The sequence below is a fragment of the Aptenodytes patagonicus genome, chromosome 7 (genome assembly GCF_965638725.1).
Source record: "Aptenodytes patagonicus chromosome 7, bAptPat1.pri.cur, whole genome shotgun sequence".
NCBI lineage: Eukaryota > Metazoa > Chordata > Aves > Sphenisciformes > Spheniscidae > Aptenodytes > Aptenodytes patagonicus.
In genome coordinates, this window is record NC_134955.1 from 3,484,340 (window position 1) to 3,497,264 (window position 12,925).

A 12,925-nucleotide genomic window follows, 5' to 3' on the forward strand; every position below is an offset into this window, starting at 1 on the left:
GCTTGGCATGGTCCCTTCCAACTGCCCTGGATGTCATGTGAGCTGTCCTTTCAATTCCCCCCACAGTGGCTATAAAGGAGGCTACACCTTCTCCCCCACTCTATTTTATGTTCTGTAAGTCACACGGAAGCACTCAAATGCAGTTTGTGATATCGTATTCCTGTATTAGGCTTCATTTCTGTAAGGGAACTGCAGAAGTTTAATTACTGCAGAAGTTTAAAAGTCCCATGCTAGCACTGAAGGAGTAGAGAGACCCTCCAACACGAAGGCAGGAACGGCTCAGCCCAGTCCCAGTGCTGCGTACATGTACATCACACTTGCTAGCGTAACAGAGGTGAACAGATGCATAAACAATCGGAACAAGATGCAATTTTCTGCCCTTGTTGCATTTGCTTCATGTAAACTTTAACGTTAAATAAAAATCATAAATAATATTAAACGATGTTAAATAAAAATCATAAGCCTCAACACTTTTAACACCATCCTAGAGAATTGCCCCCCAAACCTATAAATAATATTCCCCGTAAAGACGTGGCTGTTTCATTGGAATTTGACTCGGGAGATTTCCCAGCATTTTATAAAAAGAGCCACGTAGAGTTACAAAAAGGTAAACGAGTCACAGGGGTGCAGGTAAGCTGGTGGCAGAACCAGCGGTAGAATCTAAATCTATTCCTTTCTGGTGATATGTCTACTAAGAAACTATGTCTCAGATTAACTGTGAACTAGAAAGAAGATCAAAATCATTTTCCAAAAGGCAGCAACCTGTTAGCAGCAAAGAGTGTTCATTACATAAGCTAAGCTGGAAATGCTTTATTTATAATTTCAGTAACTGATGTCACAGGCGATCCCTGGCATTTGGTTAAGAAAGGCAAACTTGCAACAGGCATTGCACTAAAGCTGACAAAGGGGCTATTAACACCATGACTAAGGCACTATCCACCATAAATTATGTATATACAGTACTTACTATAGTGCTTCTCGTTTTGCTGTCAAAGAAGGAATCTCTGTCAGACAAATCAAATCTGTTAAAAGATTAGAAGGAAGCCCATTAGGTTAAAAAAAAAAGCCAGTAATTTCCTGCTCTTGTTGACCCCTTCAATATTTTCATTTCTCCTGGGGATCTCTCATAGCTAACATTAAAGAATAGCTTGTAGAAACCTCGTTAAAAAGAAAGTCCATCCCAACTCTCATATTTTAAAGAGGCCGCTTATACGTTTCACTGGTTTTACATACTTATAGGTTTTTCTGCACGAAAGAGACTGTTGATGCTCTTTTAAGTCGAATTCCCGACCACTGCTGGCCTTGAATTTCTCCTAATGACCTTTACATTTTGTCTGTACCTTAAATGCCGTGAGGCCACTCTTGCCTCCCTTGTTCAGCAGACACACAGGCGGCCTCGCAGAAAAAAGCCACCACTGCAAACAGTGTAAAGCACATCCACGCCTAAGCTAAGGAGCATCTTTTGGGCTTTCTCTGAGCCACCAGGCTCCTTTGCTGTAGGAAACATCCTACACGCAAATACATATACAAATACATTTCCTGCAAGTCCAAGAACATGTCAAATGTCACATACGTTGACTGGCCCAACTAACATACACAACTCCATCAGTGTTCTGCATCCCTTGATTAAAAACTAAAAACCCTGTATGTACAGTGAAGAAATCCTGCCCTCGGACTGTTATTTGTTCCAGCTGGCACATACATAAACACAGCCTTCAAAGCTTCTCCTCTGGGATGCTGGCCAAGGAAAAGCAGCAGCAAAGCAATCCAGGGCAGTCGAAACTTTGGCTGGGCCCCACCTTATCATTTTTTCCTACACCCACGTTTACAGCTATTCTTACCGATCTGAAATCGATGGCAAAGCTACCACGGACTTCATAGCATTTCCAAAGTCAAGGCCTGGTTGGCAGTACGTGTGTGAGCTGCCCACACCAGATGAACGAAATTATTCTGAAATTTATCAACCCGCATCTCTGGCTACTGATTTTACTGAGCGTTTTATTTCACATGGAAAAGAGACTATTGTAAACCACATTATAAATCTTGTTTGGCAGTCTAACAGTTGATGTGTATAGTTATATAGATACGTGTTATAGACCACAACAGCAGCACAGAGCTTTCACAGGGGGGCTCTACAAAGCCTCATTCCTCAACAGCGAGCCAAAAAAGAAAAAAAAAAAAAGTAAATTTACTGCAAAATGGAAATATCCTTTACAGTAACCACTAACAAAGTGTTGGCGTTCATTTTCCCTTTCACCTTTTGGTGCCTCAGCTGCTATCAGGAAGGCTGGAACCTGTTGACGTGGACATTTACAGAAAGCTTTCACTTACAGGTGCTGTTTCTCTCTGGAGAAGGGGTAGGAGAGGCGCTTCACCGTCTGAGGTTTGTGTTCTGCTACTTTTGGCTGGATGGGCTCTGTTATTTTTTGAATTACAGAGTTAATCTTTTTCAGAAGTCCATGGGTCTGATTGATCTGATACATCTGAGTGGGCAAAGAGAAAAACAGTAAAACTGTATTGCTTTCTGGTTATCCATAAGAGAGAGTGAACTGTAATGAATAAACCATCAATTAAATAAATACATCAGAACAAATTATCAAGGAGTATAGCTTACCTTCTTGAAAACATTCAGAAACACATAGATGGATGGGAAAGTCAAACCAAGGCAAGCAGAGGAAGCCTACTGCTCTTCCTCTGAGCCAAAGCATGGCCCGTGTTTGGTTCCAAATAATCAGGCCGGGGTGTTCAGCGGAGATGTACTTGGCACTGGCTCCCGAGACACTTGCCCCTCTGGCATTTACTATTTTCTTGGTGCAATGGGACAAAGAAATGAAGGAGCTACGGAGCCCCTGTGCAAAACAACAGAAGTGGTCTCCTCTCCCAGGGGGCTCTCCTGAGAATATTCTGCAGGTTTCGGGAGCTTCCCCTCTTCCATATAAAGGAACCAAAATATCTTGAATCGCCTATTGCAGTTCTGTAGCACTAAATGCAGGAACTGTGTTAGCAGGTCACAAAAGAGGATTACAGGCTTCCCTCTCTGAGCCACAGAAACTATGTGCGGTTCCAGGGCAGGGCTCCCACCGCAGGAAGATGCTCGGCTGGAAATACGGCTTTAGGGGTCTGAGGGTGTTCTCAGGCACATCGCTTCTCCCGGGCAATGCCTGCAGGCTTAGGTGGCCTCTTCAACACAAAAGAAAACCCCACAAAATGCCCAACCTAACTTTTCTTTTACAGCAAAGCAGCTTTAACCGCAGGATCACAACAGACTTCTTTTATCTAATTGTGCTTCTGATTAAGAATTGGTGCTAAGTGAGGCAATAATGGGGATTAATATGAAATCCAAACCAAAGGTGTGGTAATAAATGACGCTGGGCTTTGAGACTGTCTCTTGCTCCATTATAGACTTCCCTCTGCAGTCTGGGACATGCACTTAGTATGTGTTTAAATATTAATCCATCTCTAAGCTGTGCTCACTGAACAGGTAGCTATCTATCACAGATGATTTAGAATTGATAAAAATATACTGCCATTTCTTTAATGATATTTAAAATATTCTGAAAGGTAATTTATTTTGTAGAAGAGTAGTCCCAACTCCTGCAAATATGACTAACGATGTATATGAAGAGTCACTAAACCCAGCAAGACTACTGCACACAAACTGTTACTCTTACATTCATTTTCAGCAGTCTAGCGTTTCGGGTGAGAAAAAACCTCCAAAATGCACACCTAAATTTCATCATCAATTGCAACCTCTTCTTTTAAAACACGCTGAGAGGATGAGGCATTGTATGAAATCACTCGCATCGCGTACAGACAGCGGTAGCGGCTGGGAATTCTTGATTTCCATTCCTCCTTCCAGTTATTCTTTCTGCTGTCCCAAGCAAGCAAGTTCGTGACTCTCATTTTCTGTACAGATTGGTTAACTATTTTAAAAATGCTTGTGGGAAGAAAAGTCCACATTTGTAAGGTGCTCAGAGACGAACATATGTTTAAACTATGCCTTCCAGAGAAAAAAAAGAAAATCAGGACTCACCTTTTTTGTGGGCATCTTGAGCTTAAGAAATTCTGCCTCTCGACACAATACATGCCACGGTGCGTGTATTTTTACAAATCCAACCCCATGGATTTTAGTCTTAAAAAAAAAGCAAGAGAAAAGGTTACTCATGAGAGGAAATTAAGTATTTTTCCCCTTGAGTTTCATACATATTTAAGGAACAGTCTATTACCGCCAACATGCTAAATCTCATTTGAGACAGCTAGATTCCAACAACAGGACAATCACTGAACACCTCTCCGTGCTGAGCTGCTATAAAATGTGACTCAAAAATGCTATTGTCTTCCAGAACAATTACCGCAAGGTTAAACAGATAAAAATTGTTTGGGAAATAAAAGCTAATGACTACGGACACAAATACAGACTGAGACAGTGAAGTTTGAAGCACAGGCATCCAGCCAAATGGTATGATTTTGTGAGTGCGTTGTAATTAACGGAGCTGAAAGAGTCCCTGCTGCCTCCTAAGAGCTGCTCAGTATCTCAAAGGACCAGAACTGCAGTAAGAACGAAGCAGCCGCAGATACAGATGTGAATATCTACATTAAAACACTACACATTTTCATTAGGAAAACTGCTAGGAAGAATTCAACAAAACAAAAGAAAAACAAAAGATAAATGTTAACGCTAGCATGAGCGGCATGCTTGCACCCCACTAGTTCTCTGAGCTCTGTTCTAGACGGCTGGACATAGGGGTTTGCTTCTGGCACTCCCGCATACACCCGTATTTACTCCCACGGGAGCAATCATTTCGAAGCCATTGGACAAATGATATCAAACTAGCAAGCATTCAGCAAACAGAAGAGAAAGAAACTTCAACGAATCTTTCTAATCTTGCTGCTGTATCAACTCAGGCAGTTACTATAATAACTAGCTTTCACGCAGCTATATTCTGCACTGTCTAGAAATCGGTTACTCAGAAGACATAAATAACTGCCAGCCTTCCCATAAGGCATGGCTTCCAAACCACCTTTGAATTTACTTCATTGAAGAGAGTTTAAGTGACTTAGTAAACATCATCTGTTGAAGAAACCTGTGCTCTTTTTGCAATTAGTAAAGCCTCCTACGCAATTTCATGGCGTGCTTTTCAAGCCCAAGTGATTGCAGGTTTTTCCCCCTCCACTGATGTGCTGGATATGGAAGCTGATGTAAATCCCCGCAGCTTGCTTTCATCTCTGTACGTTCCTGAGCTGGTTTGGTATCTTGTACTGAAAGGACAGGGTTCTCTCTCTTTTACGGTGTCCTGGCTTGAACCCTGAGCCCTTCTGCATCATGAAATCGTATTACATGTCATAGGCGGGGACCTCCCACCTTGCAAAGGACTTAAATATCTATGACTCGGCACAGGCAAGCTTCCAGTTCACTACAACAACTTGCAAGTTTGACAGAAAGCAAGTCTTATTTTCACCTGGGGGAGAAAGAAGTGAAAGGTTTTTTTGCATTATACCATGCAAAATATATATTTTATTTATATATCTATCTATATCTCATTATGTACACGCCTTTAATTTGTGAGTAATAGGTGGCAGATTTTTTTTTTTTAACACTCTGATCACAGGTCTAGATGTTTAATCTCAACTTTTAGATCCTGTAACTAAAACCAGCATAAATGTTTACCCTCTCTCACAGGAGTTTCAGGCATATTGGTTGGATCAGTTAATTGTAATAGCTTTCTTTGAAATTAATACGGCTGTGCCTATTTCTACTAATCACACACTGGCAGTACTTCACACACATCATTTTTTATATAGTCTAATGGTCTTTTAATAGAATATACTGTTTTCAGAGTACAGGTGAAAGGCGTTACAAGCTGTACTGTTCATATCTAAGAATGGAAAGAGCAAACTGTAATACAGACCCACGTGCTCGAGCTAGGGCATGCACCAGAGCCTCCTGAACAAATTTAGTTCTCTTGAAGTCAATACTGAGGTATAAAACTGTCACTGTCTGTATCAGGTATTTTTCATCAGAACTGGAATTACCAGTGGATCCAAACCACAGCATACTGTAAACCCACCAAACTGGGATTAGTCTTGAGAGCATTTAAGCCTCACTTCTAGATACGGCAACACATCAACAAGCTGTGTTGCAATACTGGATGTGCCACGCGTCCTGGCCAAGAAAAGTAAGAAACTTCACCTCATCGGGGCATTAACAACACTACAGCCCATTCCTGTAAAGCGAATTAAGCTGGTGGGCGAGGATGGCACTGCCAGAACTGAAATCAAATTCTGGAAGAGCTGAGCTTGCGTAACCTTGATCAGAGCCAGGTTCACAGGAACGGCTCAGCATCTCCCAGGATTCGACCACCAGTTCTCCTCCCTATCTTTAACCGTTTGAAAAGGCTCCTTACATCCTCATCGCGTTCCAGTTCCAGACCAGCCTCCACAAGGTTCCCTTCGTACTCCTCCCTGCGAAACCTCTTGTCGTCTTCGTGGTAATCCATGTGAGGTTCGCTTTCCCCCATTTCCAGCTGCACTCCCTTCCCGGGAAGCGGCTGGTCCTGCTTGGTGCTTCGGGCACTTGAATCATTGTGATGAACTCTCCTGGCGAGTGTCCTCCCTGCTGAGGACTTCTTGTAATGATAAACTAGGATGTAGTCTACTTTTCTCTTGCCATCTCTGAAGTAGAGTCCGTATTTGCAGTCAGCATCTGGATTTTTGGATAGGGAATTTAATAACTGGAAGCAGGGAATGGGGATGTGGAGAGAAGGAGAGAGCAGAAGAATAATGAGTACACACACCAACAGGGACACCAGACAGACCATATCCTTGTATCAAGGACTCCTTGCCTGGAGCACACAATGACCCATCTTCAAACAGCACGTGGGGAGGAGTCCCCACATGCTACTTACTCAAAACAATTTTCCAAGTTAACACCTGCAGTTTTACTGATAGCCAGCTGGGATTTTACTGGCCAGAAATAAATAGATAAAATGACTGGGATTTAATCTAATCACCAGCGCACTAGTTCATAAGTCAGCTACTTAGTGGATTTGGTTTTCTCCTTTGGGGGTTAATCACCACTAAGATCACCTTCTGCGCTTCCACCCAAGACATCTGCGTTTCAATTCTGACAAATAGATTAATATCATGTGCAAACATTTCTCACTTCTCTTATCTATCGTTGCAAGTTTCTATCATCTGAGAAAGAGATCATCTTAGATACAGACTGAAGGGAGCCAGCTGGTCGTGAAGCACGGCCAAAAATGCAGATGGACCGTAGCCAGGGAAGTGGGTTCATTGCTTACTGAGTTCACCACTTTTCTTCCCCACTTATAAAGCCTGTGTTGCTTTGCAATCTGATGGCGGCAAAGGCTTTATTCCCATCTTGAATTAACGCTGTGTTAAGTGTTGCAAGATGCAAGAAATGTAAGTCTTAAAACACAATTCCATTTCCAAGCATTTATCTGAAAACTGCACGGGGCAACTGTAGAAACATACAAAAGTAGTAACAATTATTCATTTCTACTTTCAATAGCACTTCTCATGCATAAATCACAATTCTGCCCTTGGAGATGCACAGACCATTTGAAAAAAAAAATGAAAATTCACTAGTAACTTGCATTTGTTTTTACAAAAAATACTCATCACAGGAGTGGCTTTTCAGGGACCAGGGACATTTTCTGCCTTTTAATTTTACAGAAGAATGTTAAGCCTCCACGTAGGGAAAAGGACTTGTGCTCCAAATGATAGCAACTGGCCATCAGTTGCAAATCATTATCGGTCAAAACCCGTTTGGAATGGGTACACCTTCTGCTTGTTTCATACATAAAACTACAAATGTAAGTTATTTGCAAACAGTTGTTCCTAAGACAGTCCCATTTTTAAACCCCAGATGAAAACAGCAACCTCTGAGCTTACCGTACAGTATATTACAGCCAATGTAGCCAAAACTTCATTGAAACCCACCCAATATTACACAAATTTGCATACTTCTCTGAACATCGCTTTGGGGAGGGCAGGTCCCAGCTACCATAACTATAAATCAATGCCTTGAAGGGACAGTCTGTTCTTCCGTTTTTGCCTGGGGGAGAGTTTTACTCAGACAACAAATTCAAGCAGCAAACCCCATCTTCCTGGGTTTGGAGGGAGGAGGAAGCGCACTGAAGAAGTAATTAGACGAGTGGAATCAGATGAGCGCACAGCAGTAACACACAGCAAGGAGGACTGGCAGGCAGCAAGAAGCCCGAGATGCCAGGCAGTACGTGGAGCAGCCGCCTGCCGAGGTGGGGATGCCTGAACATTCATTGCTTTCCAAAGCCTGACTTGACCACGTCTGCCCAGGGCCAGCTTGGCTGCAGGTCCCCATCTCCTCAGTCCCTCGCTGCTTTGCTCCATACCTGCCTTTGCTATCTGTTTCTCTCTCCTTTTCTTTCAGGATCCCATCTCTCTTTTCCATTTAACCTAAATCCTTTGCTCCAAATACATAAATATAACGTAAAATAATACAGCATTTGCTGCTACCGTGGAGTTCACTCTTCGTCCTATTCCCTCTTTCCCCTGCTCCACGTCTGTCTTATTTAGCCAGGGCACAGGCTGCTCATGTTTGTGCCCTATCTAGATATTCCTATTTAATTCTTAAGCGTAGCTACAATATAGAAGACCATTAATAACTATTACTTTCTGATTGCTTCATGATTAATGGCATGCACCTGTGAATTCAGAACACTTTTTTAATGCAAGCTGACAAGTCTGCTTGTGGCAGGCAACTCACTTATGCAAATTTCTGTAGAAACAAAATAATAAGAAATAGTCACTAACTGGATTTTCAGGATATAATGCCTCTTCCAAGTAAACAGTTGTTGTAAACAAGATACAGGAACACTGGGATTTCTTTTAAGATAACTAATTGTATTTAATTTTTAAAGATGTGTTGATCTTATTAATTAATTAAACATCAATTTCTGAAAAACTAGGCTGAGCCGACAGACGTTCAGGTAAGTGCAGGGAGATAAAACGGGCAAAAGACTCAGACCCCAGCCACTTCCTACCCGCATCGGACTGACTTTATGAGGGACAGCAATTAGTCGGTCTGTCCTGGAGACTTAATAAATAAAGGAAATGGGCAGGACTGCAGATGGCTCTTGAAGATGACAGCAGCGAGCGCGCCAGATGTTTCTAACTGCTCGGGGAGCTCAGGAGAGATCAGTACATCCCGGCCACAGCTCCTCTTCTCCTGGAGCACGCCCTGGGTGGAGAAAAGTGGCACTGAAAATCCCTAGTTTCTCTGTTTCTTTGAGCCACTGCCACCAGGAAGGGGCCAGGTCACACTGCAGAAACTGAATGACAGCTTCTTCCCATTTCTTTGAACTTTCCTGTTGAAAAGCTGACTCACTGATCATTTAGGAGAAGGTGCTGCACTGTGGATACTGAAGACTCAATAAATTTATTAATATATGAGAATAGCTACATCCCACCGCGAAAGGGATGCAGCCAAAAGACTCAAAGAAGCCTGTTGGTCCTGCTTGAAAGAAAGAAATGGTTAGATTCTTTTGAAGATGTGGTATTAATGCTGAAAGGTACTCATAGGCCACATCCTTTCTCGCAGTGCTGCTACACTGAAACAGAGAGCGCGCTGCGTTGACTTAGACCACGTAAGGCTCATGTCCCTTCGGTTGCAAATGAGACACAGAAAAGACATTTCAGTTTTACCACAGCAGGAGGGATGTTTACACTCTGACAGAATTATTCCTCCATGCTCCATCCTAATTAAGCACAAGCACAATGAATCAAGTCTTGCTTTTTCTGGTATATCTCTCCCCAGCGAGATCTGTTATATAGCCCACTCCACCTCAATTCCTTCACCTGAATAAACTCCTTTTTATGTGTTTATGACATAACCGACTCCTAATCCTGTTGGGTATTCATATTACTGACTTTCCTTAAAATCAGTGTTAAAGAATTTAACCAAGGCACAATTAATGACACTGGAAATCTAACCTCTATTGTGTGCTACAGAATATTAGTTTAATGTTACCCATGTTAACAATAGCTTTCACGTGAAATTTTAGACATTTTTTTCTGTTCTACTCTATACGGGCAAAGAGATTTGAAGGTTGCCACAGCCTTATAGCCAGATTGATTACTCTGAGAATAGCCAACCCCTTTTTATGCTACAGGTTAAACAAGGATCCCTTGCTTCCCTTCTTCACATCAAAGAACAAACGCCACTAAATTAGCATGTACTGTGGCTGGTGGCAATCAAAGAAAGGGAAGGAGAGGATTTCAGAGCATCCTGGGAATGGAAAGAATGAGAAATAAGCTAAAGGCTAAAGCACAGTACGCCAGTTATGACACATCTGCAAGTCCTTTACTCACTGTACTCTCATGCTGGTCATATCCTATATCCTCAATAGCTCGGATGTTGATAATGTGGATCCCCTTCTCCTCAGCAGGTAGACAGGAGTATTTCTTGTTCACCCTCATTCCCGTCTCCTCCGGAGCCTCGTTGAGATCTTCTGGCAGAAAATCCACCCCATGAAACTCACTGTCTGCGTCTGAAAAGGAACAATTTCATAAAGACACTTTAATCCCAACACTTGCTCCTCCCAGAGCCACCCAAGCTGAAACGTATCCTGTTCCTGCCTTCTTCTGCCAATGAGCCCTTGTGCAGGGCTCCCACCCGCCTCTGTGCCTCCCTTCCCAGCTCTCCTGCAGCCCTCTTCAGCCCTACCTAGGTCTCCTCCTCCTCCTCCTCCTCCAGAGGAGTGCTCAGTGAACTTCTTTTCTGCACTGCTGTATCAGGATGTGTTTACTGTATGGTCTCATAGAACGATTACATTTCTTGGCAGGAGAAGGACAAAAAGGGGGGAAAAAAAGAAAAATAGTCCGAGAATTAGCTGGTGACGATAGATGGCATGGTGTTTTCCCCTTTTCAGTAGGCATTTTCTCCTTCAGCAAGCACTTGTTCATGCTGAAAAACTAAGTAGTGGGTTTCCCCTCAAGTACCTGTGTACTGCATCTGATTTACTGAACCTTTCTTATCTAAGTAGTCTTGAAAATCTGAGGTTTTCTCCCTCTCAACCTGCCAGACATCCGTACTGTTTCCACTTATTATTTAAGTGTACAGATGGGCTAAAGGATTTCATGTAAAAATTTCACTACAAACTGAGCAACCAGATAACTGATAAAATGCAAACTAGTGTTTGCATATGTGCGTTTTATGCAAGCAATAGAAGGCAAAGTTTTCCAAGATTTGATTCATTTTGACATTGAAGTAAAATACTGCAGCATTATGCCCTTTTTTTAAACCACACAGGAGCAGGATTTGCTTGTCTCAAGAGTGAAGATAAAGCAAGAATTTTAGAATTTAACCTTGAATAGATACTAAATTAACTCTCCCATAAAACCAAACAACAAAAACATGCAGAGGGGCACGCTCTAATAGCAGCTATATTACAACTGTCTGTTGCTGCAACTAGTTCAACACTCTGGGGCAGATAGCAGCAGAAATTGTACAGAATTAGCCCATTAGGAAAAATACTTCCCTTCTACCTAGAGCTGCCACTAAGCTTACGATGAGGTGAGGATAAATGTCGCATTTTAATTAGCTATGTCTTAGCCTAAGAGCATGTTACTCCTCTTCACCAAACTACAAGTTTGGTTGAACTTCAGGGATGATGTGGAAGGAAGAGACAGGGAAAATCAAATCTCATTCCCCAACAAGCTTGCAGATGACGTGAAACTGAGGAGCACGGTTGATAAGCTGGAGGGTAAGGCTGCCACTTCAAGAGGTCTCAACAGGCTGGAAAAATGGGCTGAGGGCAGCATTGTGAAACTCAACAAAGTCAAATATGAAGCCCTGCACTTGGACAGACTAGTCTCAAGCACAAGCACAAACTGGGCAAGGACCAGCTAGAAAGTAGCTCTGCAGAAAAGGACCTGAGAGTCCTGGTGGACAGGTTCGGAGTGATCATCTTGAGTGGTGAAGGATAGCTGCATACTGGACTCCATTAGTAAGAAAGCAAAGACAGCAGGCCTAGGGAAGCGATTTTTCTCCTTTATTTGACACTTGCCAGACCACAGCTAGAGTGCTGCACCCAGTTTTGGCTCCCCAGGACAAGAAGGACATTAACGAACTTGAGCAAGTCTAGTGGAGGACCATCAAGCTGATCAGGGCGCTCGAGTGCACAATGAGAGGCTGAGACACCTGTGCTTATGCAGCCCAAAGAAGAGAAGGAAAACGATGGGGTCCCATTCCTGCCTTCAACTACCTACTGAGTAGGTACAGACATGGCAGAGCCAGATTCTTCTCGTAGGTGGACAGCAAAAGGATGGGAACAGACACAAGTTGCAACACAGGAAATTATGACCAGACATTAAAAAAAAAAATCTTAATTCTTTAACAACGAGGCTGATGACTTGATGGGGAAAGGGCCCAGTGAAGCTACAAATCTCCATCCACTCCTGGAGATGGTCAGAACTTGACCGCACATGGTCCCAAGCAACCTGATCCGACTTTAGTGTTGGGAGGGCACTGCATGAACCTGCAATCCAGGTTCTTCATGGCGACATGCAGGAGTTAGCATGAACAACAACCTGCACCAGCAGAGGAGGAAGGTGCGGCCAAAGCCTTGGCACATTTCTTGAGCTTATCAGAGTAAGATAAACATTATTAGTATAAAAGTCATGCTTCTCTGGAATTGGTAGTCATACTTCTCTGGAACTCGCAAACACCACGAGTTTGTGGATCTTCATTTCAGTTCCTGTATCTGGGACATTTGCTGCCGCAAGAGACTCTCTACAAGCCGACCACTTTCCTAGGAACTGCAGCGCTCATTAACACCGTCACCTTTGCATAAAATCTGGGCAGCAATTATCCTTACATATTTCAGGTGCACAGCATGTAATGCCCGTATCTCTGCAGATCGGT

At 42.8% G+C, this 12,925-nt stretch overlaps 1 protein-coding gene across 5 annotated transcripts in view; it reads right to left on the minus strand.

Moving 5' to 3' along the window:
- The window catches only part of ANO1 (anoctamin 1), an 84,475-nt gene that overhangs the window by 38,684 nt on the left and 32,866 nt on the right, over positions 1-12,925 (minus strand). For all 5 annotated transcript variants that reach the window (XM_076343796.1, XM_076343795.1, XM_076343794.1 and 2 more), the window contains exons 2-6: positions 10,372-10,550; positions 6,405-6,731; positions 4,034-4,132; positions 2,332-2,483; positions 968-1,022 (exon numbers count right to left, since the gene is read on the minus strand). In XM_076343796.1, coding sequence (XP_076199911.1) covers positions 968-1,022; positions 2,332-2,483; positions 4,034-4,132; positions 6,405-6,731; positions 10,372-10,550 — 812 coding nt within the window. The remainder of the gene's footprint in view (positions 1-967; positions 1,023-2,331; positions 2,484-4,033; positions 4,133-6,404; positions 6,732-10,371; positions 10,551-12,925) is intronic.